General features: G+C 41.5%; 2 protein-coding genes across 3 annotated transcripts; both read left to right on the top strand.

Annotated features, from left to right (window-relative positions):
* The first annotated feature begins 471 nt into the window (after positions 1-471).
* Positions 472-2,061, top strand: LOC109365573. Its single transcript, XM_019612396.1, has 2 exons — positions 472-678; positions 894-2,061. Exon 2 carries the CDS (start codon positions 976-978, stop codon positions 2,053-2,055), a length of 1,080 nt encoding a protein of 359 aa, XP_019467941.1. The 5' UTR covers positions 472-678; positions 894-975; the 3' UTR covers positions 2,056-2,061.
* A 1,532-nt stretch (positions 2,062-3,593) lies between these two features.
* On the top strand, positions 3,594-20,128 carry GLT8D2 (glycosyltransferase 8 domain containing 2). Of its 2 annotated transcripts, XM_010712336.3 has the most exons (11): positions 3,594-3,970; positions 6,236-6,397; positions 6,599-6,643; positions 7,989-8,084; positions 8,890-9,058; positions 10,777-10,894; positions 13,503-13,587; positions 16,021-16,133; positions 16,823-16,989; positions 18,587-18,699; positions 19,266-20,128. In XM_010712336.3, exons 3-11 carry the CDS (start codon positions 6,625-6,627, stop codon positions 19,436-19,438), a joined length of 1,053 nt encoding a protein of 350 aa, XP_010710638.1. In that variant the 5' UTR covers positions 3,594-3,970; positions 6,236-6,397; positions 6,599-6,624; the 3' UTR covers positions 19,439-20,128. The 2 variants fall into 2 exon arrangements, with proteins under 2 accessions (XP_010710638.1, XP_003202422.1); XM_003202374.4 differs by lacking the exon at positions 6,236-6,397.
* The last annotated feature ends 2,417 nt before the right edge of the window (positions 20,129-22,545 follow it).

The following is a 22,545-nucleotide window of genomic DNA, read 5'->3' on the forward strand; positions in this document are numbered from 1 at the left end:
TAGCAATGAGCACTTTCCTCTACACGTGCAAGGAAAAGCAGATCTTGGAAGCAGTGGATCTCGCTGGCATATTCAAAATGGAAAGCCAAACAAAAAAAGTGGAAGCAACGTCTGGTGTTCTCTGAAACTCCGGGAACTACTTTTAGACAACCTTGATGGTTACTTTGGACACCACGAAGGGAGGACAAGGGCATCAGATGGGCCTCTGGCAAGGCATAGCCCAGGGCATTAAACTGCTGGCAAGGAGAAGGGGAGAGAGGGAGGGGAGGGAGTGGCAGTGGCTGGAAGAGGCACCGGGGTCACCCCCAAATGCACGTGCAGACACAGGGATGCAAAGTGCTGCTGGGCAAGTGCTGTGGGGCAGAAGGATTGCGGTGATGTCACCGAGCAACAGGCTGTGATGTCACTGTGCGAGGCACTGTGACCTCAGCACCCTCACTGCTCAGCTTTGGGGTGCCGGCAGAGCCTGGCCCAGTCAGTCTCGTGCCTGGACTCCTGCCGAGCGTGTGTTTGCGAGGCTTGGAGGTGGAGCGAGCATTTGTCTTGGGTGCTGGGCTGTGCTTTGGGCACTGCTGGCAGTGGCTTTCGGTGCCCATCCTTACAGCCATCACTTGCATTTCCCTGGTCTGCCTGGCTCAGGCCACCAGGGCCCCACGGGGCGCACGCGCAGCAGCAGAGGTGAGCTGGGTGGGGATACGTCGCCCAGGGTGGCAATGGAGCGAGTGCTGAGATATGGGGAGCTGCCAGGGCCAGGGCCACAGCCTGAGGGTCCTAGGAGGGCATGGAGCATGGGCGGGCCCCAGTAGGGCCGGGAGGGTGTCCTGCAGAGGGACCTGGGTGTTTCTGTCCTCCGTCCCTGGGACACTGACTGACCGCGGCCTCTGTCTTTGCAGTGCGCAATATTTACCCCTGTGGTGCTGCAGAAGAGGAGCAGCTCTTCATCTTTGCTCCCCAGCAAACCACCGAGTGAGGAGCATGGCAGCAGAGGAGGAATGGGTATGTCCCATCTGCCGTGACGAGCGCAAGGACATTGCCTACGCAATGCCGTGCTGTCACGAGTTCTGCCTCGGCTGCATCCTGCGGTGGGGCAAGCAGCAGGAGAGCTGCCCTCTCTGCCGGAGAGTCATGGAAGTGGTCAAGGTGGCAGCGCTGGATGATGACGAGGACCTGGACTTCGTCATCTGGCCTCCAGCAGCTCCTGTACCTGCCTGCTTCCAGGAAGCCGTTGCTCCCGATTTCAGCAGCTCAGGCTCTTCGCTGTCCTCTTCGCCACCCCCTTCACCGTGGTCGGATGAGGAGGAGGAGGCAGAAGATGAGGAGGCAGAGGCGGAGGCAGTGGAGGTGCCTACAGTGGGCGGTCTCCCGCCTGACATCTGGGCAGATCTGTTCAGGCAGCACCAGCAGATCCTGGACCCTGTGCTGCCCTGGCTGCGCCAACAGCTGCAAGCCACCTTTCACACACACTGGTGGCCGGCAATGGCAGCGGAGGCCTACCTCCTGAATGCCCTGTGTGACATCGGGCTGGACGGCGAGTGGCTGACGGAGATGACGCGGCCTGCCCTGGAGAACAGAGCGGAGGCGTTCGTCCAGGAGCTCCTCGACAACATCGTGCGCCACTGCGGCGAGGAGGCGCACAGACTGCTGGGTCTGCAGGACGCCCACGTGCCTGAGGGGCGGGAGGAAGGCCCAGCAGCCAGGGGGCAGGAGGACAGCCCTGTGGCCGCCCCTGGCCCCACAGCCTCCCCAGAACCGGACCTCACGTCGGGGCCCAGAGTCAGCACTGCATGTCCCAGCATTGAGGAGGAGACCCGCACAGCAGTGGCTGACGTTCTTGTGTGTCCCGATCACGTCCCCGCTGCACACTTGGCGAGGGAAGCGGAGGAGCCCCATGAAGAGATGGAGCAGGCAACAGCAGCAGGTCCCTCTGCCCGGGGCAGCAGCCCCTCTGCTCCTGGCCACCCTCCTGAGAGGGCCCGGCGGCCCCCTAAGAGGAGGGCTGACAGTGAGCAGGACCCACAGCCGCCCTGCAAGAGGCCTCCCCCTCGGCCTCACTAGCAGGGCTTTTACACTTCTCTTTACTTAAAAATAAAGTAATTTATTAAATATTACACTGAATCACAGAGTTGTATGCATTGGAAGATTGTCTTGAGATCATCTAGTCCAATTCCTTGCTGAAGCAGGCTCCCTGCAGTAGGCTCTTTGTAATGCACTACAGGATGCCACTGGCTTTCTGGGCCATTAGGGCATGCTGCTGGCTCATAGCCAACCTTTTTCCCACCAGGAAACCCAAGTCCTTGTCTGCTGTGCTCCTTTCCTGCTGGCAATTTTGACACATATTGCCAGATGCCATCTTTTTCAGTTTGTAGGAATAGAATAACAATCACTGTCAAACTTCTAAAATTATAAACCTGCATTTTAAATTAAATATGTCAGTTGCTCTGGTAGTAATGCCTCCTATTTATTTCCTTGGAAACTACAACAGAAATGAGGATCAATATAATGCTGTTTAATAGAGCATATTGTCAGCTACTGAAGACCGCTTTTAAACACAGTCACCATTACTGGCTATGCATTTTTCTTTGCAATTGAACAAGAGCCTGCATGCCACACACACAAAAATCTGCCCCAGCTGATGTGACTGACTGTCACCATCACCACTGTTGAAACATACCACCCACTGCCTCACTGTTCTCATATCCACTGTTTGGTCTCCATAAACATTCTGCAAGCATTTAATTTCAACGGGTGCCATTTTTTCCACACAGTGCATTGCAGTTCCATCCCTTTACTTCACATTCACCTCCATAACAGACACCAATTAGACTGCCTTCCTATAGTTTGCTGCTGTCACATAGTAACAAAACATAGCGGAATGTTGGTGGGAAGGTTCAATCTCTACTGCCATACCTCCAACATGCACCTCTGATATTGCAGGCCAACATCATAAAATAGGAGATATTAGTTTGGAGCAGCTGTTGTACTTTTTTGTAAGTTTTGCACTGTCTCACGTGAAAAATAATTTAAGATCTATTATTACTCCTTTCACCAGTGATGGAAGTCTTGTGTTAAAACATACATATAATTGTAAAACATAGTTCAGTTTGTGTTGTTTTTATCATTGCAAAATATATTAAAGGAAGGTTTCTAGACAAGAGGGAGAGAATTTGAGTAAAAAAATTGATAGAGAACTAAAACTGTGAGAGCATTCCAGGAGAGCTTAGGAGGCTGGGTACCAACATCTGCGAGGTTCCTTTGACTCCAACCCAAACCCTTGGGCTTATATTCTCTAATTTCTCGGAGATTTGGGGCAGAGGCAATTTAAGTCAGTGTGCATGTTCAGAGTTGAAGTTTGCAAATTTTGCTTAGGTTCATGCTTGCAATAACTGTGCCAACAGACACTGGAAAAATGTTGGCTTTCATTTCGACTTTGGCATGCTGTTGTTTGGCTCTTGCACACTAGTTGTCTGTTCACATTTACCATAAATAATGACTAGAAACTTAACCTGCAACTAGACATTTTAAGTAACTTCTGGAACAGTTTATTTCCTTCTTTCCTCCACCCCCTTAAGACTTTTTGTCTTGTGGGATTTATTTGCAATCTAGCAGATTGCAAATAAGGCAAGTTAGCCAGATCTGGGGCTGCATCATCGTTCAGCACATCTGGAAGTGGTTTATGGGCTCTCATTCCTTTGGTGCCGCGTCTGGACTCTGTGCTATTCCTCAGCAGCAGAGAGAGAAAAGAAAACCAGCACAACTCCAAAGTAAACTTTGAAGAGTTTGAAAAAGGAATTGAATCTTAGAACTGTTTCTGTGCCCTGTAAGGCCCTTGTACAGGGGACTTTAAAGGAGGACGATGGGCAAGGAAGCTTTGGCAAGAGAGCTGACAGCTGTGGGCTATCTAGGATCCAAGTAAAAAGCTCTACAGCTCTTCAGGAGAAAGGAGTCCCGATTACTGTGCTGCTTTGAAGAGGTAAAAAGACTAATTATGCAGGAAATGTACGAGAAGTAATGTCACTGTTTCTGAGTTTTCCCTTCTACAGCCCCTCGTTTTGTTACAGATTTTGGCAGCTGAGTTATGGACTGCCAGGTTCTAGGAACTAATGTCTAAATTCGGGAAAAATGAATAAATATTTGAAGGGGAAAAAATATTCCTCTCTTTTTCTAGAAACCAGTGAGCGATCAGTCTGAGTTGCTGAAACTTTAGGAACTTTGTAGGTTTGAAATGCAGACTCATTTTGTTTGATTCTTTTGGACTTTGTATTTTAAAATGTAAAACATAGTTCAATTTATGTTGTTTTTATCATGCAGAAGATATCCTGAGGCTGTGACTATTCATCTTTCATTTTGTGGTGATCATCAGTATTATTTGTGACTCTCATTATAATTTAATTAAAAGCTGTAGTCAGCTCCATTGAAGTCAGTAGAAAATTGCTGTTAGCTTGAATGAGGTGAGAATGTTACTTCAAGAGCGTAGGGGTTTTTGTTGCCTCTGTCCTCATCTAAATGAGTAAAATTTATAATGGCTAATGCTGCAATACTTGTGTAACATGCGAGAGAGGGGACGTCTAAACAGCAGGCTTTTGTGACTGATGTTTGTTTTCATGTCTATGTAAATGAATGCCACATGAAAGGAGTGGGCTGCTGGAATGCAGGCAAGGGCTGCAGATGTGAAAGAATTTCTCTTAGAAATATTCCTCTCTCTACAATCTAGTCAGCTGTAAGGATCTAAATATATGCAAATATACAGTGGCTTATAAACAAAGCCTCATCATTGCTTTATATTTTTATTACAATTTTACCTGCTAATCAAAAAGTGGAGTCTAATTCATTACGCTCCCTCACTATCAGTATTAACCAATGGGAGAGATTCATTTTTGTGACTCAAGTTTCAAGAATTTTTGCCGTTCCATATTCCTTTTCAAAGAATCCGAACGAACTTCATTTTTATATGTGCACAGAAACTGTTATCTATCCTTATCTAGGTGCTAGTGGATCTGTGTGTATGTAATTGGGAAAAATCGGTTTCAGCTGTGTAGATAGCTGTAGTGGTGGAATCACATGGTTGTTTCTTCCTTCCCTCCTGCCCCAACTTCTGATGCTGATTTTTTACTGTTGGTTTTTTTTTTTTCACAAAAACAGCAGTAGTAAACAATACCAGTGCTTCCAGAACTCAAACAAATGTTATCTGTTACACAGTTCTGTATTTTAAGGGTTACGTTCTTTCCTCTTGAGCATAAAGACACGGTCATTCTTAGGCCTTGTTTAGAAGAGCAGTTTTAGGGAAGGCTACTTCACTTTCCTAAGCATCACAGATACAGTGCATAAATCTGAGGGCAGCTCTGAAAGTAATGCCTCCTATTTTATGATGTTGGCCTGCAATGTCAGAGGCGGCTGTTGGTGGTATGGCAGGAGAGGCTGAACCTTCCCACCAATGTCCCATTACATGTTGTTGCCATGTGACAGATGGTAGCAGAAGGGCAGTCTGACAAAATAGTGTTTGACATGGAAGTGTATGAAGCAAAAGTTCTCCATGCAGAGAAGTGGCACCCACTGGCATTCATTCACATTCGCTGAACATTTATGGGGACCAAACAGTGTATGTGAGGTGGTGGTGATGTGTTTCAGCAGTGGGAACAGTGACAGTCACCTCTGCTGATGCAGACTCTTGTGAGCATAGCATGAAGGCTCTTGCTCATCAGTGGCAAAAAGGCATAGCTAATGGTGATGACTGTGTTGAAAAACAGCCTTTTGTAGCGGAGAGTTTCCTGTATCAGTTTTACTGTGCTCTTTGTAGTTGTTGTTGTTTCCAAGAAAATAAATAGAATCATAGAATCAGAGAATCATAGAATGGCCTGGGTTGAAAAGGACCACAATGATCACCTAGTTTCAACCCCCTGCTATGTGCAGGGTCGCCAACCACCAGACCAGGCTGCCCAGAGCCACATCCAGCCTGGCCTTGAATGCCTCCAGGGATGGGGCATCCACAACCTCCTTGGGCAACCTGTTCTAGTGCATTATCACCCTCTGAGTGAAAACCTTCCTCCTAATATCTAACCTAAACCTCCCCTGTCTCAGTTTAAAACCATTCCCCCTTGTCCTATCACTATCAGCTCATGTAAACAGTTGTTCCCCCTCCTGTTTATAAGCTCCCTTCTGGAAGGCCACAGTGAGGTCTCCCTGGAGCCTTCTGTTCTCCAAGCTAAACAAGCTCAGTTCCCTCAATCTTTCCTCATAGGAGAAGTACTCCAGCCCTCTGATCATCAAGGAGCACTAGGAGGAGTGATCATAGGAGGCACTACTTTCAGAGCGGCCTACATACAAGCCACTTTGCACAAGTTCCCCTTTTACTGTTGCTGGTGGGACAATTCCTAGTTTGGGAAGTATATTCCGGCAAGAGGTTAGTATTTGTGATTACTCTTGTGTTTTATTTGAGATCTGAGATAGATGTATTTACAAATTGCACCTGATGGTGTTTTGACACCATTTTGTAAATTATTTTAAGATGTATTAAAAATGTTACTTATTACTTATGTGATTAGGCTGAATTTATTAAAACACAATGAATTTCAATTTTTCTCTCTTTTTTTTTTTATTACAGACCACAGTTCTTATCCAACAGAACACATGGCTCTTTTAAAGAAAAGTAAGAGATTAAAAGCATTTAAAAAATATATAATTTTATAAGTGATATCAAATGCAATTTCTCAAAACTGCTATAGCAGTTGCTTGCAAACTCTAGTTTTGCTAAATTATACTTAAGCTTTATTATCAAAATAGGACTTTTCTTGTAAACTACATCAGATGAGTATGGTCATAAATTCCACTAACCAGAGATCACTCACCACTTTTCTGCGCGATACTTATGGAGCTGGGCTTTCCCTCTAAGGGCACAGGTAACGAGCAGCTCCATGTGAGTGTGCCCAGAGCACCCAGAATGGCTTTTTAACAGAGCTATGCACAATGATGCTCTTCATACTCACTGTTGAAATGCAGTCCTGAGAAATTTGAGTTCTCATCAGCTGTCAAGATCAATGACTGAAAATTGACCCAAAATTTCATTGAAGCCAGTGGATGTTTTCTCAGCTGACATCAGTCAGTGCAGTTGGTGACGTGTGAACCAATTTCAGCTTATTTTCATGCTCAGTTCTGCTCAATAACCCCTTTTGAATCAGAGACTAAAACTTTGTTTCCTTTGTTCTTTTGTACACCTTAAATATTTACCATCACCTTTATGACGGTACAAAAGTGATGAAGAAGATCTAAAGAACTCCATAGAGTATTTCTTTCCCATTATATCACTAAGCTGTTATGTACTCACAGTTAGCTTATGTTGGATGACTTAACCTAGTACAACACAAACTGATAGGAACTATGAAGTTGTAATATACAGCAAAGCACTTGCTTTTGCATGTTTGGATTTGGTTTTACTAATTAAAGTGTCAACATTTTAATGTGTTTTCAAATATTTTGCAATAAACTCTACCTGGTTTTAGTGGTGTGCTGGGTTTATTTTTCTAGTACTGTTTTAGAATTTTACTTGAGTATACCTTCAAGATTTGCATGTTGAATTCAATTATTTTTTCTTGTGTCTGAAGGAAGTGTGAGTGAAGGAAAATGTAGGTAAAAATAATTTGTTCTTGAAGTCCCGTGACTTAGCCAATGAAAGAAAGTTCCAGGCTTCTAGTATTCAGAAACATGAATTTAATAGTATGGACAACCCATGTGTATTGGGAGCTTAGTGATTTATTGAGCAACCAATCAATGAAAATCAGATGGTTGGAAATAAATGGAAAGAGGTAGAAATGCATTATGCTATTAACACAGCATTTGTAGTTTGATCAAATAGCAAGAGAAAGGAGACTTTGGCAAACACAGCAAATACACGTTATGCTATGTAATGGTTGCAAACTGTCTTTATTTTCTAAAAAGGTACAATTAGTACTCTAGCTATTAGAGTGATCATTAACAAATTCTCTATTTTGTTTCAGTTAACCAGATCTTACTGTTACTTCTTATATTAACCGTGTGTGCAATTCTGTACAACAAAGTTCACAAAGCATCATCTGCCTTAAGGAATGAAGCAGGTAAATGACTTATGTTTCTGATTTATAGTTCTTTCCTCTTCATTTGAGCAGTTTGGGTTTTTTTTGTTTGTTTGTTTGTTTGTTTTCCCCTAATTAAACCAGCTTGCCTTGCAGTAGATGAGCCATTTAAGCTGTTGCATGTGGTCTGAGATGCAGAAATTTTTTGGTTCTGAATTCCTCAAAGAAACTAGCAGGAGAGTGACTAAAAATTGTCATCCTGCTTCAAATTTTTATCCAGATGTCCCTGATGAAGTTGGAAGCTGGTGTATATCTTTGTTTACATTGAACACTATTTTTTCTCCATTTTATCATTAACAACTTCCTCGTGGTGCAGAACTTTTCACTATTCCTTTCTAGTGTGCTTCCCAAAGAAGTGAAGCTCATGCAGTTGCACCAGCTCTTCCACTTACCTCCTTCCTTTGATAATTTTGGAATCCATCATTCAATTTGTTCTAAATATAACTGAGAAGTCTCAAAGGTATTCAGACTTTTTCAAGTTTCATGTGAATAAGCAGTTACATGGAGAACAGCCCGAATTGTGTCCCTGTTGTGCAGAAAGTACAGAGAACTCTGTGTTCTGTTTGGAGACATCCAACAGTCCTGTCCACCTACATGTGGTTCTGGATTAGAGATAGCTCTTGCTGTGTGTCTTGGCAAATGTGGATGTATATAAGATCTGGTAAGGAGATGGGGTGATTGTGATACTATTCCACTGTTTGTAGAACTTTGTGCTCACTCATATCATCCAGATAGGATACAAAAGTTTCTCAATTTTCTAATATAACATATGGTTTGTTTCTTGTAGATGACTTGGAGAGTCCTAAGGAAATGGAGGAAGAAATCCCAGTTGTAATCTGCGCTGCTGCAGGCAGAATGGGTGCAACTGTAGCAGCAATCAGTAGCATCTACAGCAACACAGAGGCTAATGTTTTGTTCTACATAGTTGGACTGAAGAACACCATCCCGCATATTCGGTATAAACCAGCCTTATTTTATTTCATGCTGTAATTAGGAGCAGATTGTTGTTTTCCTTAGGATGGGCATAAAATTTAGAGGACTTTTCAGGAAATTGCTTCTTCCTTTTGCTTAAGTAGTGCTATTGGTTTCAGTCCCCAGGATTCCCTACATTTAGGAATAAGGATCATTTTGCCCCACTCAAGGCACTGACTAGTGTAAAGGGGTATGAAATAACCAGATCAAGTCCATAGCTGTGCCTTTCTGCCTTTTGTATCTGCAGAAGAATATATAATAAGGTAAGCGACAAGCTTACTTGTTGCATGCCCGCTTTGTGGCACTGAGCTCACCTTGTGTGGAGTCATATCTTCAGCTTCAGAGTGGCAAAATCTGCTGCCTAAAGCTAATTTCAGGTAAGACGTAGTGTTAAAGTTTTGAAATAGAGGCCCAAAGAAGCTAGTAATGAATGTTTGGATGTTAAATTCAAATGTTCTCTACAAATGGAGGTGTGGTGTGAATCAAAATTAAAGCTGATTGTTTTTGTAGTTCTTGTCTCTGGCTGCTTCTGTAGCTTGTGTACTCACAAAATGTGTTGAAGTGAAAAGATGTGATGAGTTTTCCCAATCCAATTCATCAATAATCTAGAAAATAGAATGGAGAATGTTCTCTCTGAATCTGCAGTTAACATGAAGCTGGAAGAGACATTGAGCAGCATGATGAGTTGAAAACAAACTGATGATGAGTTGGAAAAATGAGCTGTAAAATGTGATGAAATTCAGTAGAGGTGGAAATAATTGATTGTGTTAGCTCAGGGTGAAGTGGAAGTTTTATAGAATCACAAAATCATGAAGGTTGGAAAAGATCTTGAAGATCACCCAGTCCAACCATCAGCCCATCCCCATCATGCCCACTGACCACGTCCCTCAGTGCCACATCCACACGGTTCTGGAACACCTCCAGGGACGGTGACTCCACCACCTCCCTGGGCAGCCTGTGCCACTGCAGTGCTGTTCTTTCTGAGAATAAATGTTTCCTAATCTAACCTGAATGGAATCATAGATTCTATTTGATTACACTTGCCAGAGAATATAGGAACTCCAGGTGTATAGTAACATGAGTGTAATCTAAGATAGGTCAGACAGAAACTTTACTATAATCATAGTGAGAGAGCAAGGGCACAGAGGGATAGATGCTGTCTCAATGTTCTTTTCTTAAGTACTTGGTGTTCCTATATTCTTTGATACACTCATTTTGAAAACTACAGAGCTATGACTGATAATGGACCACACTACTGTGTGTGGACATGCGTACATACACACATACACTTCATAGTGAGATATGCTTGTGGATGTATATGGCCTCTGGAAATGTGAGGACATTTTTTGATGATAAGAAATATGACAAAATATTGGACAAAAACAGTTTTTTCCTCTGCTAAACTGTGAATACACATGATGATCATCTTGAAGAACATAAAACTGTAAAAGGGAAAAAAGTAACCTATTCTTTAATAGCACAGCAGATAGGATAAGAAAAAAATGGTTTATAGTAAGAAAGACTAGGAAAATGGCATTTAATGCTAGCGGTGAGGAAAGATGTGTTGCTGCAAACAGAAGTGGTTCTGTCTTGGGGTCGGATAGACCAAGTGAGCTTCCAAGGCCTCTTATTCTCCTACAGTCTGAGAAAATATTTGCTAAAAGCTGAATATTTATTTTAACACTTTTATTTTTAATCATAGAAAATGGATTGAAAATTCTAAACTAAAAGAGATAAAATTTAAGACTGTGGAATTCAACCCCATGGTACTGAAAGGAAAAATCAGACAAGATGCATCGCGTCCTGAGCTACTGCAGCCTGTGAGTAGACAAACACCACATAACACATTTTCAAGATTTTAATGTTCACTGCAGGTTTTAAGATGTCCCTCTTCTCTTTTCTGTTACAAGGGAGGGGTATAGCCCCTTCAGGTCCAATGCTAAACTTTCACTCAAGAAGGAGATGTGCACTGTAACAAGCTCCTTGCAACTCTTCTGTCATGCTGGGACATCATCTATTCTGTGGCATAAACTCAGTGATTTGAATGTGTTGTTTCGAAGAGGAAAGGTGTCATAGTGTTCTTTGTGCCTCCATGATATCTAGTGGGCTGCAATCTGCTCATGTCTGGGATTAATTCAGAGACTAGACACTAAAATACTGCTGGCTGACAAGAGGCAAATCAGATGTAAGGAATTATTAGTAAAGGAGTTAGAAACAAAACAGAGAATAACATTATGCCAAAATATAAATACATAGTTTTCCGACCACCCTAAATACTCTGTGCAGATTAAATCCACTTATCTCAAAAGGACATAGAACCACTGGAAAAGTTTTAGGACTGTTCAGAGTGTTTGTTCTTTTGCTCTTCTCTGAGCCTGTGGCATTTCTAATGCATGGAAAGAATTTCTTGCAATATTTGTGAGAGTAATTTAATATTCTTTAGCCTGAAAATGGCCTTCTGGCATGAAAACAGTAGAGATCTACAGAACAGACTAGCATGGAGGTCAGAATAGGGGATGATAACTTACTGTCTCTTCTCATATAAGAACTAACAGCTATTCAAATACTTTAGTAAGAGGAACAGTCAGATCAAAGAAGAAATGTTGCATGTTTTTCAAGCAGTGAGTATTAAACCTCTAGAACTTGCTGCTAAAATATCTTTTGAATGTAATAAATTCACAGGGATCAGTGGAGGATGAAGTGGACTACATCTGCTTCAGGAAATTTCTTGAGTTGAAAATACATGGAAGCTGTGGAACAGCTTTTCTGTATACTTGCTGTATTCTTACATTTGTCTGATCATCTCTGCTTAGGACCACTCTGACAAGTGAAATGATCTGAATCAATATGGTTGATGGTGATGCCTTTACCCTCTATTGTATTAATTATTTCAATTGTAGAAAATGCTATCCCACATCTGTGCCACTAGTCAAATCATTTCTGTAAAGTGGAAAGATGGCTATGGTAACTATGAAGCTAACACATTCCAGGTCCAGGGAAGTTATTGTCCCTCTTTACTCAGCACTGGTGAGATTGCATTTGGGATAGTGTTGTCCAGTTCATAGCTTCCCAGTATCAGAAATTCATGGATTTACTGAAGTGAGTTCAATAGAAGGCCACAAAGGTGATGAAGGGACTGGAACATTTATATGTGAAGAGAGGCAAATAGAGCTGGGACGATTCAGTGTGCAGAAGAAAGGGCTCCAAGGGATCTGATCAATGTGTTTATTAAATACCTGATGGGATAGATGAAGACAAGAGAGCCAGACTCATCTCAGTAGTGCCTGCTGGTAGGGCAAGAGACAATGGGCAGAAGTTAAAACCATAATATTAAATCTAAATGCAAGGTAAATAATTTTTTTTTTATGAGGAAGGTGGTCAAACACATGGAGCAGGGCGTGATGTCTCCATCTGTGGAGATATTCAAAACCCAACTGGACACAATCTTATGCAGTTTGCCCTAGTGGTCAGCCCGTGAGCAGAGAGAATGATCTGGGAGGGATCTCCATTCCAACATAAGTGGTTCTGTGATTCTGATGGAAGAGAAACTATTTTGGACTGCTTGGTTAAGCCCACAGTAAACAAAGTGGGATAAATAATTAATAATAATGGCGTCAAGACACTGGTAAAACTACATGAAAGAAGCATATTATAGTTGGCTAGTGCCCAAATGAGGAGAGAAATCAAAACAGAATATTAATTGGGACAGCGTCACCTGAAATCCGGGAAGAAAATTCTCTAGTCCCAATGTGGTGTTAGAAAGAGGCATTCCTTTATTCCTCACGATACTTACTGGGCATCTTGACAAGTCAAGCACGTGCTCTCGGAGTTAAAGTTCTACATTTAAACAGTTACAACATACATATGCAATACATTTGCATATTCATTCTTTTCCAAGAACTCATCAACATATGCTAATGTCTTTCTGGGCGTGCCTGGTAGGAGCCTCTGGTGGTCTTAGACTACCTACTTCCTCCTCATTTTTCCATCATCATCTTCATCACAATGACTTTTGGCTGACCATTGGCTGTTTTTCCCCAGTTTGGTGGATTTACATCGCTTGTAATGCCATAACGAGCAACTTTCTATCTTGGGGTGCTATAAGCTAAAACAATATATGTGAAATCCAAGAAAAAAGTCCTTGCACCCAGTGGTTGCAAAGATAAAAGAAGTCTGTGTTGACTTCAGTGCTTCTGTGAAGCAGGATCATTGAGAAAAAGGCGGCTTTCACAGACCAAGCAAAGCTAAACTGGAAAGTTTTAGAACTAGCATAGCATTTATTGATTCCTTTTGCTAAACTAATATATTGGTTCTCAAACTAATACATCGATCCCTATTTCTAAACCAGCCTATATTAATGGAAGCTTGAGACTAATGCATTAAACTTCTTTGTCATTTAGGATTTACTCTTCTTTTCCTGTTTAATAGCTGAACTTCGTTCGATTTTATCTTCCTTTGCTTATCCAGAAACACGAGAAAGTCATATATTTGGATGATGATGTCATTGTTCAAGGTAAGCTGTCTCCAAAAAGCAATTTCTAGCAGAATTAGCATAAAACTTATTGCAGCTTTCATGGTCATCTCAAAAGACAGGACATAATGAAAAGCAAGGAAGCTGCTAGGAATGCTGTGATTGTGAAAAACACAAATAATATCTTTATTTTTTTAGAGGAAATTTTGAAGAAAAGCATGTCTCTACACATCTGCTGAATAGTTGATTTTGATCGAAATTACATGCACTGGTTTCATTTAAATTAGATTTGGTCAATTGCTGAAAGTTATCTTGGTTTTCACTTGGGTGCTACAATATTTAGTTGTGTTTGTGACTTGTGTTTCCTGCTAGCATTCAAATTCCCACACATGTTGGCAGCGCCTTACCCAGAATTGCTATTTGTTCTTCAGAGTAGGAGGAATTTACTCAGCTAGGTGGGCTAAAACCTCAAATACTAAAAATGTGATTTTGAACATCTTCAGCTCAAAATCCACAACATTTTTCAAATTGTGATCAAAGATGTTAGAGTTCTTAGACAAATAAGAACAGTCAGAGGACACAAAGATCCTGAAAAACATATACATATATATTTTTTTCATACAAATAAAATCAAATTAGAGGAACAGTTGCTATTTTTTTAAAGAATTTCTGACCCCCACTTGACCTGCATCCCTCTTTCCTGCACCCATACTGCCATTCACCAGGAAGAAGACTACTTTCAGCCTGAATTAACTTCCTGGTAGGAGTCAAGGCAGTACTCCCACAGACAGCAAGGAGGTGGCCCATAGCAGAGGGGAGGTAGGGCTTTCTCTTTCATTAGGGTCTACCAGATTGTGTCAGCTGATACTGCTTCTGGAAAAACGGATAAAGTGCAGTTTTTCATTACAGCTTACGGTAGGCTGCTGCCTACTGAAGTGGTCTCTCCTATCCTCAGGCAGCTCTTGTTACTTCTTTCCTTTCATATCTACAGCTGTGAAACAAGCTGACTCAGCTGCTTGACTTGGCAGAAGATGAGCTATGTTAAAAAACACAAACAGAAATCAACCAACCAAAAACATAACAACAACAAAACACAAAACCCTTTTTTCTCCTTGTTTCTTCAGTCAGCTTAGCTTGCTCATCTTAGGGCAGTGTAACCATAGGGCTCAGAAGAGGAGAATAAGGTTGGGCACGTGGGAGGAGAAGCAGAGGGTGGGAATCTCTGTTTTGGCAGCTGCTTATCTGTAATATGAGAGAGCTTCCTGTCTGATGTGTCTGGAATAGGAGGGAATAGGAGCTCTGACATGGTAAGGAGTGAATGAGGATTTCAGGGTTTAACTTGGGGTTTGTTTGTTTGTCAGCTGCTTTCTGTGGAGCAGTAAGAATGAAACATGCTGAACTTTTGGAACGAAATCCAGAGAGGCTGTGGAGTCTCTTCTGAAAATGTTCACAAACCATGCAGACACCTTCCTCTGGAACATACTATAGGGAGCCTGCTTTAGCAGGGGTTGGACTAGATGATCTCCAGAGAACCCAACACATACAACTCTGTGATTCTGTGTAGTATTTGTGTATTTATTTTTAATTAAAGAGAAATGTAAGCCCTGCTACTGTGGTGGAGGGGGTAGCCTCTTGCAGGGTGGGTGTAGGTCCTGGTCACTGTTAGTGCCCCTCTTATGGGGCTGCCAGGCACTCCCAGGTGGGTGGCCAGGAGTGGAGGGGCTGCTGCCCTGGGCAGAGGGACCTCAGGCTGCAGCCCTGGCCCTGGCAGCTGCCCACATCCCAGTGCTCACCCCATTGCCACCATGGGGGATGTGTCCCCACCCAGCTCACCTCTGCCACTGCCTACCCATGGAGTATGGGCAGGGCTGCCACCCAGATCAGGCTGTCCAGGGCTTCATTCCACCTGGCCTTGAACGCCTCCAGAGATGGGGTATCCACAGCTTCTTTGTGCAGATGTCGTGTGTTAGGCTATTTCCCTCTGTCAGGAAGGAGTTGGGTGGGTTGGGAAGCCTCCGGTGTAACAGGCACCTTTCAGCTGGCCAGTGCTCATTGATCAGCACTGGGAATGCAGGTATTTTCCTAAAAGGTGTAAACACAGTCATATCAGGAAAACAAAAACAAACAAACAGACAAAAAAAACTGAAAAGGCACTTCTGAGGGAAAGAACTAATATAATGCATAATTCTGTGACCATGCTTCTTAACAACGTAATCAGCTTCTGCTTTAGTTGTTTTTGGATGTTCAGACCAGATTATTATAATCAGTATTCAGTACATCCACATCTGAAGGTAGACATCCAGATACAGGACTCAAATTTGAAATTTTTCCCATGTTGCAAAATTCAGCCTTGACCGACACCAAGAATACCTGCTGAAACGATCAAGTTTTTAATTAACATATATGAGAAGTTATCCTATCATCTGTGTAGCTGTGTGATATATTTGTTCTTATGCTCCTGAACTTTGTGAACAGGTGACATTCAGGAACTCTATGATACAAAGCTGGCTCCTGGCCATGCTGCGGCTTTTTCAGATGATTGTGATCTCCCTTCCACACATGAGATGGTTAGAAGTGTAGGGATGCAGGTAAGATGCTGTTCTGTAATTCTAATCATGAATATATTGACTAATAAATGTAATACGGATCTATATCTTCCCCAAAGTATGTATGTAGTGACAGGACGAGGGAAAATGGCTTTAAACTGCAAGAGGGCAGATGTAGTGTAGATAACAGGAAGAAATTCTTTACTTTTACTGTGAGGGTGGGGAGACCCTGGAACAGGCTGCCCAGCGAGGTTGTGGATGCCCCCAGCCTTGAGGCATTCAAGGCCAGCCTGCATGGGGCTTTGAGCAGCCTGCTCTAGAGGGAGGTGTCCTTGCCTACAGCTGGGGGTTTGGACCTACACCATCTTCAAGCTCCCTTCCAACCCAAACCATTCTATGATTCCATGAAAGTTTTCTTCTAATTTTTTTAAATGATTTTTTACTAGTTTTACAGTTAATCAAGAACTACAGTTCTGTACAGAAAGACCAAAATGTGGTGAGGAAAGACCTTTATAGAACTTCCATGGTACAAAACTGTGGAAGAAGTAATTCAGTAGCTGGGAGCACTGTGCCTTTCAACCCCGTGTCATATGGAAATTGAGATCGGTAATCATCATCTAGAAACTCGGCTTTGGGGGTGCATATTTAGTAATGTAGAGCTACACTTACTCTTACATTCATTGAGATTCACAGGGAACAAATGTATTTCTTTTTTTTTTTTAACTTCCTAGAACACATACATGGGATTCCTGGACTATAGAAAGCAAGCTATTAGAGACCTCGGCATCAGCCCCAGCACCTGCTCCTTTAATCCTGGCGTAATTGTTGCTAACATGACTGAGTGGAAAAATCAGCGAGTCACAAAGCAATTGGAAAAGTGGATGCAAAGAAATGTAGAGTATGTATAGAAATCTAGCTTTGCACTTAACTGTAAACTGAACATTAAAGTATCATCTTCTGCTTGTAAGCTCTTTAAAGATTGTAACTCTATAAAGAGTCTTTTCTTTGCTTCATGAAATCCCAAAGTAAATTTCCACATGCTTACATCTGATCAATAGTGTAACAGGAAATGCCACCTGGAATTTCAGTCTTGCATTTAATCACAAACCACATTCAATCCTGAGGGGCACTGAGAACACGTGATTCTTGTTTTGGATGACCAACTTCACCTTGGTTTAATACACTTATCCTCTTCCCTTCTTGAGGCTGGTTTAGAGAGGAAAGAATATTTCCTTGTTTGTGAGGGGTCTCTCTAATTGAACTGTCACTGGGTATCACATTTCTTAAAATGCCAATAGAAAACACTTCTCTATAGACGAAATGAACCTGATGTGAAAGATAATTTTTTTAGCTTTGACTATGATGAAGTCATGAATACAGTGAAAACGGTGTTCATTGTTTTTCATTGTTAATCTGTTTGCAAATTTGACAATTCCTTTCCCTTCAAAGGCTTAAATTTAGGAAAGCTAATTTGAAACAATTATTTGTGCTTTTGGACTCCATTCATTATTGGTTATTTTCAGGACTGAACAAAGGAGGAAAGACACAAACAATGAACACGTGAATGAATGAAAAGCTGCTTGGCTTTCTCTTACTCTGTTTACAGAATGTTCTGAAGGGCCACAGCTATGCTTTTTAAGAGCCTGAAAAAAGCCACGAGCATCACAGCAGATTCATTCTAGAAAGATGATTTTGTATCATAACAACACATTTGTGTTCCTTTTAGCTCAATATTGAAACCACAGTGAACCGAATAGCTTTGTTATTATTAAGAAAGAACCTTTGAAAGTTATGATTTTTATTTATTTGTTGTTCTGTAGCCTCTGAGCACCTCTTGATACTTCTCAGACTTCCTCCTTGCTGGACTCAGCAGGCAGCACAATGTCCTGCAGGCGCTGTGGCTGCTCCCATCTGTTGCCTGGCCAGGCCTGCAGCACACTGTAGCCAGACATCTGCCTGCTGCCACTTAAGCCTCCCTTCACAGTAATTCGGTCTTTTTTTTTTTTTTAAACCCTGCATTTTTCACAGAACTCACAGGAAATTAATATCCATTAGCTGCTGGTTTATACTAACCAGTCTGCCAAATCTGTTCTGAAGTTAACTTCAGGCCTCAAAGTTGGCCAGGTGGGAAGCAGAAGGAAGACAGACGCATGGCAGCGTGTACGTCTTCTTAAGAAACCAGGCTAAAATAGGTTTGATTCCTTTATGTTGACAGCTTCTTTTTCCTACTGTAAACTTTTTCAGCCTCGTAGACTGCAGGCAGTGTGCAGAGTACTCAGCTTCATGCTAGGTCTGACTCCCAGCACATTGCTTTGTAGCAACTACCTACCCAGTAGGAATTGGAGCTCCAAACACAAACAATGAAACAATTAAAAGCATTAGAAAGGAATATGCTGAAAATCAGGCTGTTCAGAGTATTTACATGTTTAGTTGTCTGATTTTTGTACTAAAGACTCTTTGATTGAGGTTCAGACATTTTGTTTGTTCTTTTGCAGGGAAAACCTCTACAGCAGCACCCTTGGGGGAGGTGTGGCAACCTCTCCAATGCTGATTGTATTTCATGGAAAGCATTCCACTATTAATCCTATGTGGCACATACGGCATCTCGGTAAGTTTAACTTTCCACCATTTGCAACTGGAACCCAATAAAACAAGAGGTTAAGATTCCAGTATGACCTTACATTAGTTACAGGACTGCAGAATAACTGATCTAAATTTTTTTAAGCCATGGAAAAGAATGTATGAAAGATCCAAATTTAGTCACAGGCTGAAAAAAATAAAATCAGACACTTCTGGCAGGCACAGCAGAAGCACATGGGATGCCTGGCAGTCTTTGTGCAGCCCACATTCTGGAGGACGTAGTTGACGTTCACCTGGCAATGGTGACTTATCCTGAGAAGATAATAGCTCAGCTAGCAAAGTAATATGAATAGCATGATGAAGCTGTATGTAAATCCTAGCTGCCAGGATGTTGCTTGTTGAGAGGAAGCTGAGATTTTTCAGATGTAAAGAGGCCTGAAATTGAAAAATGCTGCTCTATTACACAGTTAATTAATTGCCTACTGACAGGTGAAACCAAGCTAATCAGGCTTTTTAAAAAACAAACTGTATTTACCTCATTATGTAGTGTCTTCCAGTATTAAAAGCTGGATTATATTCCATGTACTCATGCAGGTTGGAGTCCTGATACCAGATATTCAGAGCATTTTCTTCAAGAAGCTAAATTACTTCACTGGAATGGGAGATATAAACCTTGGGACTATCCCAGCGTTCACACTGACCTCTGGGAAAACTGGTTTATTCCTGACCCTTCAGGGAAGTTCAAATTAACGCGACCTGACAGCTGATATTGAAAACACTTCAACGTATTCAAACCTTTCGGTTTGCAGTATGCAAATAGTTGGTGATGCAACACATCAAATCGTATAACTAACTGATTTTAGAAAAATGTTGCTTAAATACTGCCATGAGATGACTATCAGTTTTGAGGGCTTATGGGTGGTACGTTAGTTACACAGTTCAAAATTTTTTTTTTTTACTTTCAAATAAAGTGAGGAAACAAGTTTACTTTACAATGAGATATTTTCACTGAATATTTACTGAGGTGAAGTCAGATAATGTGTTTCAATGTGAGGTCCAGTATCTGCCAGGAGAAAAAAATCTACAAAGGAAATAACTTCTGATATTAGATACGAGGTGTCTTTAGTCTATCAGCTGACATAGAGCAGCTCAAAATTAAAACTCAGGCAGCATTTTAGTAAGTAGAATTTAGCTGCATGATGATCATTTTGTAAAGTTTCTCTGCAGAACACTGTTTTTGTGCAGTCAGCGTATGGCATAGTCTGTAGCTCTGTAGAGTATTTAGGCCACCACTAGCAGGATGCAAAAGGACACTCAAAGACACTGTGATACAATTCCTGATTTTATTGTGAAACAGAGAGAGATTTAAGACAGATTAAGAACCTCTGGATTACTGTAATGAAAAGAGCACCGGTCCCAAGGGAGTACACAAACTACAGTACTGAGTGAGACGGTCATTATACACATAACTGTATTTTATACCTAGTAGGTGCTTCTGTTCCAGAAGAGACTTTTCCCTTCAACTCAAACAGGAGAGCAGTACAGTAGTTCTGTACTACTGTGCTATCTCACCAGCAGTGCTAGTTACATGCTTCTCATTTTGCTGAAAAATAAAACTGAATTGTAACAAATCCCTGACGCGAGGTACTTTGAGCACCTGTGGGAAAACATCCATGTAAACAGCAATACGTGATACAGTACACTTTAAATAACAGACAAGACAAATCCTATGCCGTTCTGACATCACACGGAGCAGCTTTATGCTGAAGCTGATAAATACAATCATAACGCACCCTTTCGTGATTTCAGACGCTCAGAATTAAGCCACATAATTTGGGAAGAGAACTGTAAACATCGTGCCTGCCTCACAACAGGATGGCAGTGTGTGAGCTCAGTGCGAGCTGTTACAGCAGGATTAGCATCTATGCCAACTAATTGCACTCAGTGCGTGACGACTGTCAGCGGCTGTGAGGAAAGGATAAAGCACCAGAACAGGAACCTGAGCAGCACCGAGTACAGAGATACCGCTTGTATCTATTTTTCAAGTATGTGAAGCACCTTCTCTCATAAGATCATCGAAACGTGAACGCTTTGATCACCTTATTGCTTTTACTTCATCTCTTCTTCACGTGATGGAAGAGGGAAAGTAGATGATGATTAGGCACAAGCACAGAATCTCCTTTCTTTCTCAGTCGCCAATTTTGGCTAAAATTGTGGATTGTTTGAGCAAGTTCCTCAGAAGAAAGCTGTAGTTCCAACAGCTGTCAGCTTAATTCATGGAACACCTGCTCTTGTCTTCAACTTAGTAATTTTTTTTTACACATAAGACGTTTAAGAAAAACACTCCCTAAGGTCTTGAAGAGAAAGTAATATAAAAAACTGCTAAAGCACAATCTTCTTTCACCCTGTGCTAACTGTACCTGACACAAATAACATAACTGCAGATGGGTTTTTACAGGGAATACAATCTTTCAATTCCCAGCCATATAAACTGTTCACTTACTAAGGTTCAGGAGAAGAGACTAATCACAGAGAAGTGACTGACAAATGCCACAGATTTGAGAACCACTTTTCTTTTTTAAGGAATTCCAGTTCCTTTACACTAGAATTTAAGGGAGAAAGAGACGGAATGATAAGAACACCTTATTCTAAGACTAGAATATTTTAGGCCCTGTCCTGCGTGATGTGAATTCTCCTGACCAGTGCTGTCTCTGCTCCTTTAAACTTGACTATGGTCCAGTCACCAAATAGACAGAGCACTCTATTCCTGCCCTGAAGTGCAAAAGGAGTCTTAAAAAGCACCACTTGTTTAACTGTGCATGATTAAAAACACCACTTCGTGTAAGATAAGGGTACACTTCCATTTTCCCCTCTAGATATAAAATGACTATGAGATATCCAAATATTGATGCATCAATAAAAAGTATACTGCTGCTCTTACTCCTACTTTACAATTTATGGAATAAAATTAACGCCCCAAAGAAATCTTCACAAATGAGAAAGCAGTTTGTCAAAAACTGCAAGAAATGGCATACATTAAATATGAAACTCATATACAAAAAAAGGGCTTTTTTTTTTTTTTTATTTTTTTTTTAAGTTTGGACAGTTCCTTAAAATTACCTAGTTCATTGATTTGAGCCTACCACACACTTACTTAGGACTATAATAAAATATCTAAGGGAGATAAAATACTATTAAAATGCTTCAGTTGTAGAACCGAGGTACAAATCTTGATCACTGCATTAAAACTGCAGCATGTATGCATAGCTGAGAAGAAAGAGTTCTTATGCACTGCTTTCCTCTCGTTCTTGTGTCATACCAGCACTGAATTCTGGAATCTGGTCTGCAAAGGACTGTGTCATCCATTGTCCATTAGGAACTTCACCGAAAGATGACCCCTCACAGTACTGTGGATTGCTTGGTGCTGAGAAACAAACAAAAATACAGTTGCAAATACAGTTGAGACCATCAACTAAGACAAAAACCACACAAAACCATCTAAAAAAAGATATTTGCAGTTTGCATCTTCCCTTGTACTTTTCAACTAGCTACTCAAACTGCAGTCTGAGTATTCTTTTTGAATGTCTGCTTTTGGAGACCCACATCATTCCCCCCATTAGCTTTTCATCAGAGCTTCTTTGAAGAACGACCTAAAGGATGCCACAAATGTAAGTTAAGAGTCTGAACATTTAAATGAATACTTTACTTTGCAGCGGTTTCTGAGTCAAATTTTTCTTCTCAAAGGGACATTCCCTTTGACAAAATAGGGTAAGTACAACACAAATTGAATTTCGCATTTGAGTTGAGATTAGGACTAAAAACTCAAGATACTGAAGAAGTTTACTTCTGCCATCATTTTTTCATCTTTTTTTTT

This window comes from Meleagris gallopavo, chromosome 1 (genome assembly GCF_000146605.3).
Source record: "Meleagris gallopavo isolate NT-WF06-2002-E0010 breed Aviagen turkey brand Nicholas breeding stock chromosome 1, Turkey_5.1, whole genome shotgun sequence".
Lineage (NCBI taxonomy): Eukaryota > Metazoa > Chordata > Aves > Galliformes > Phasianidae > Meleagris > Meleagris gallopavo.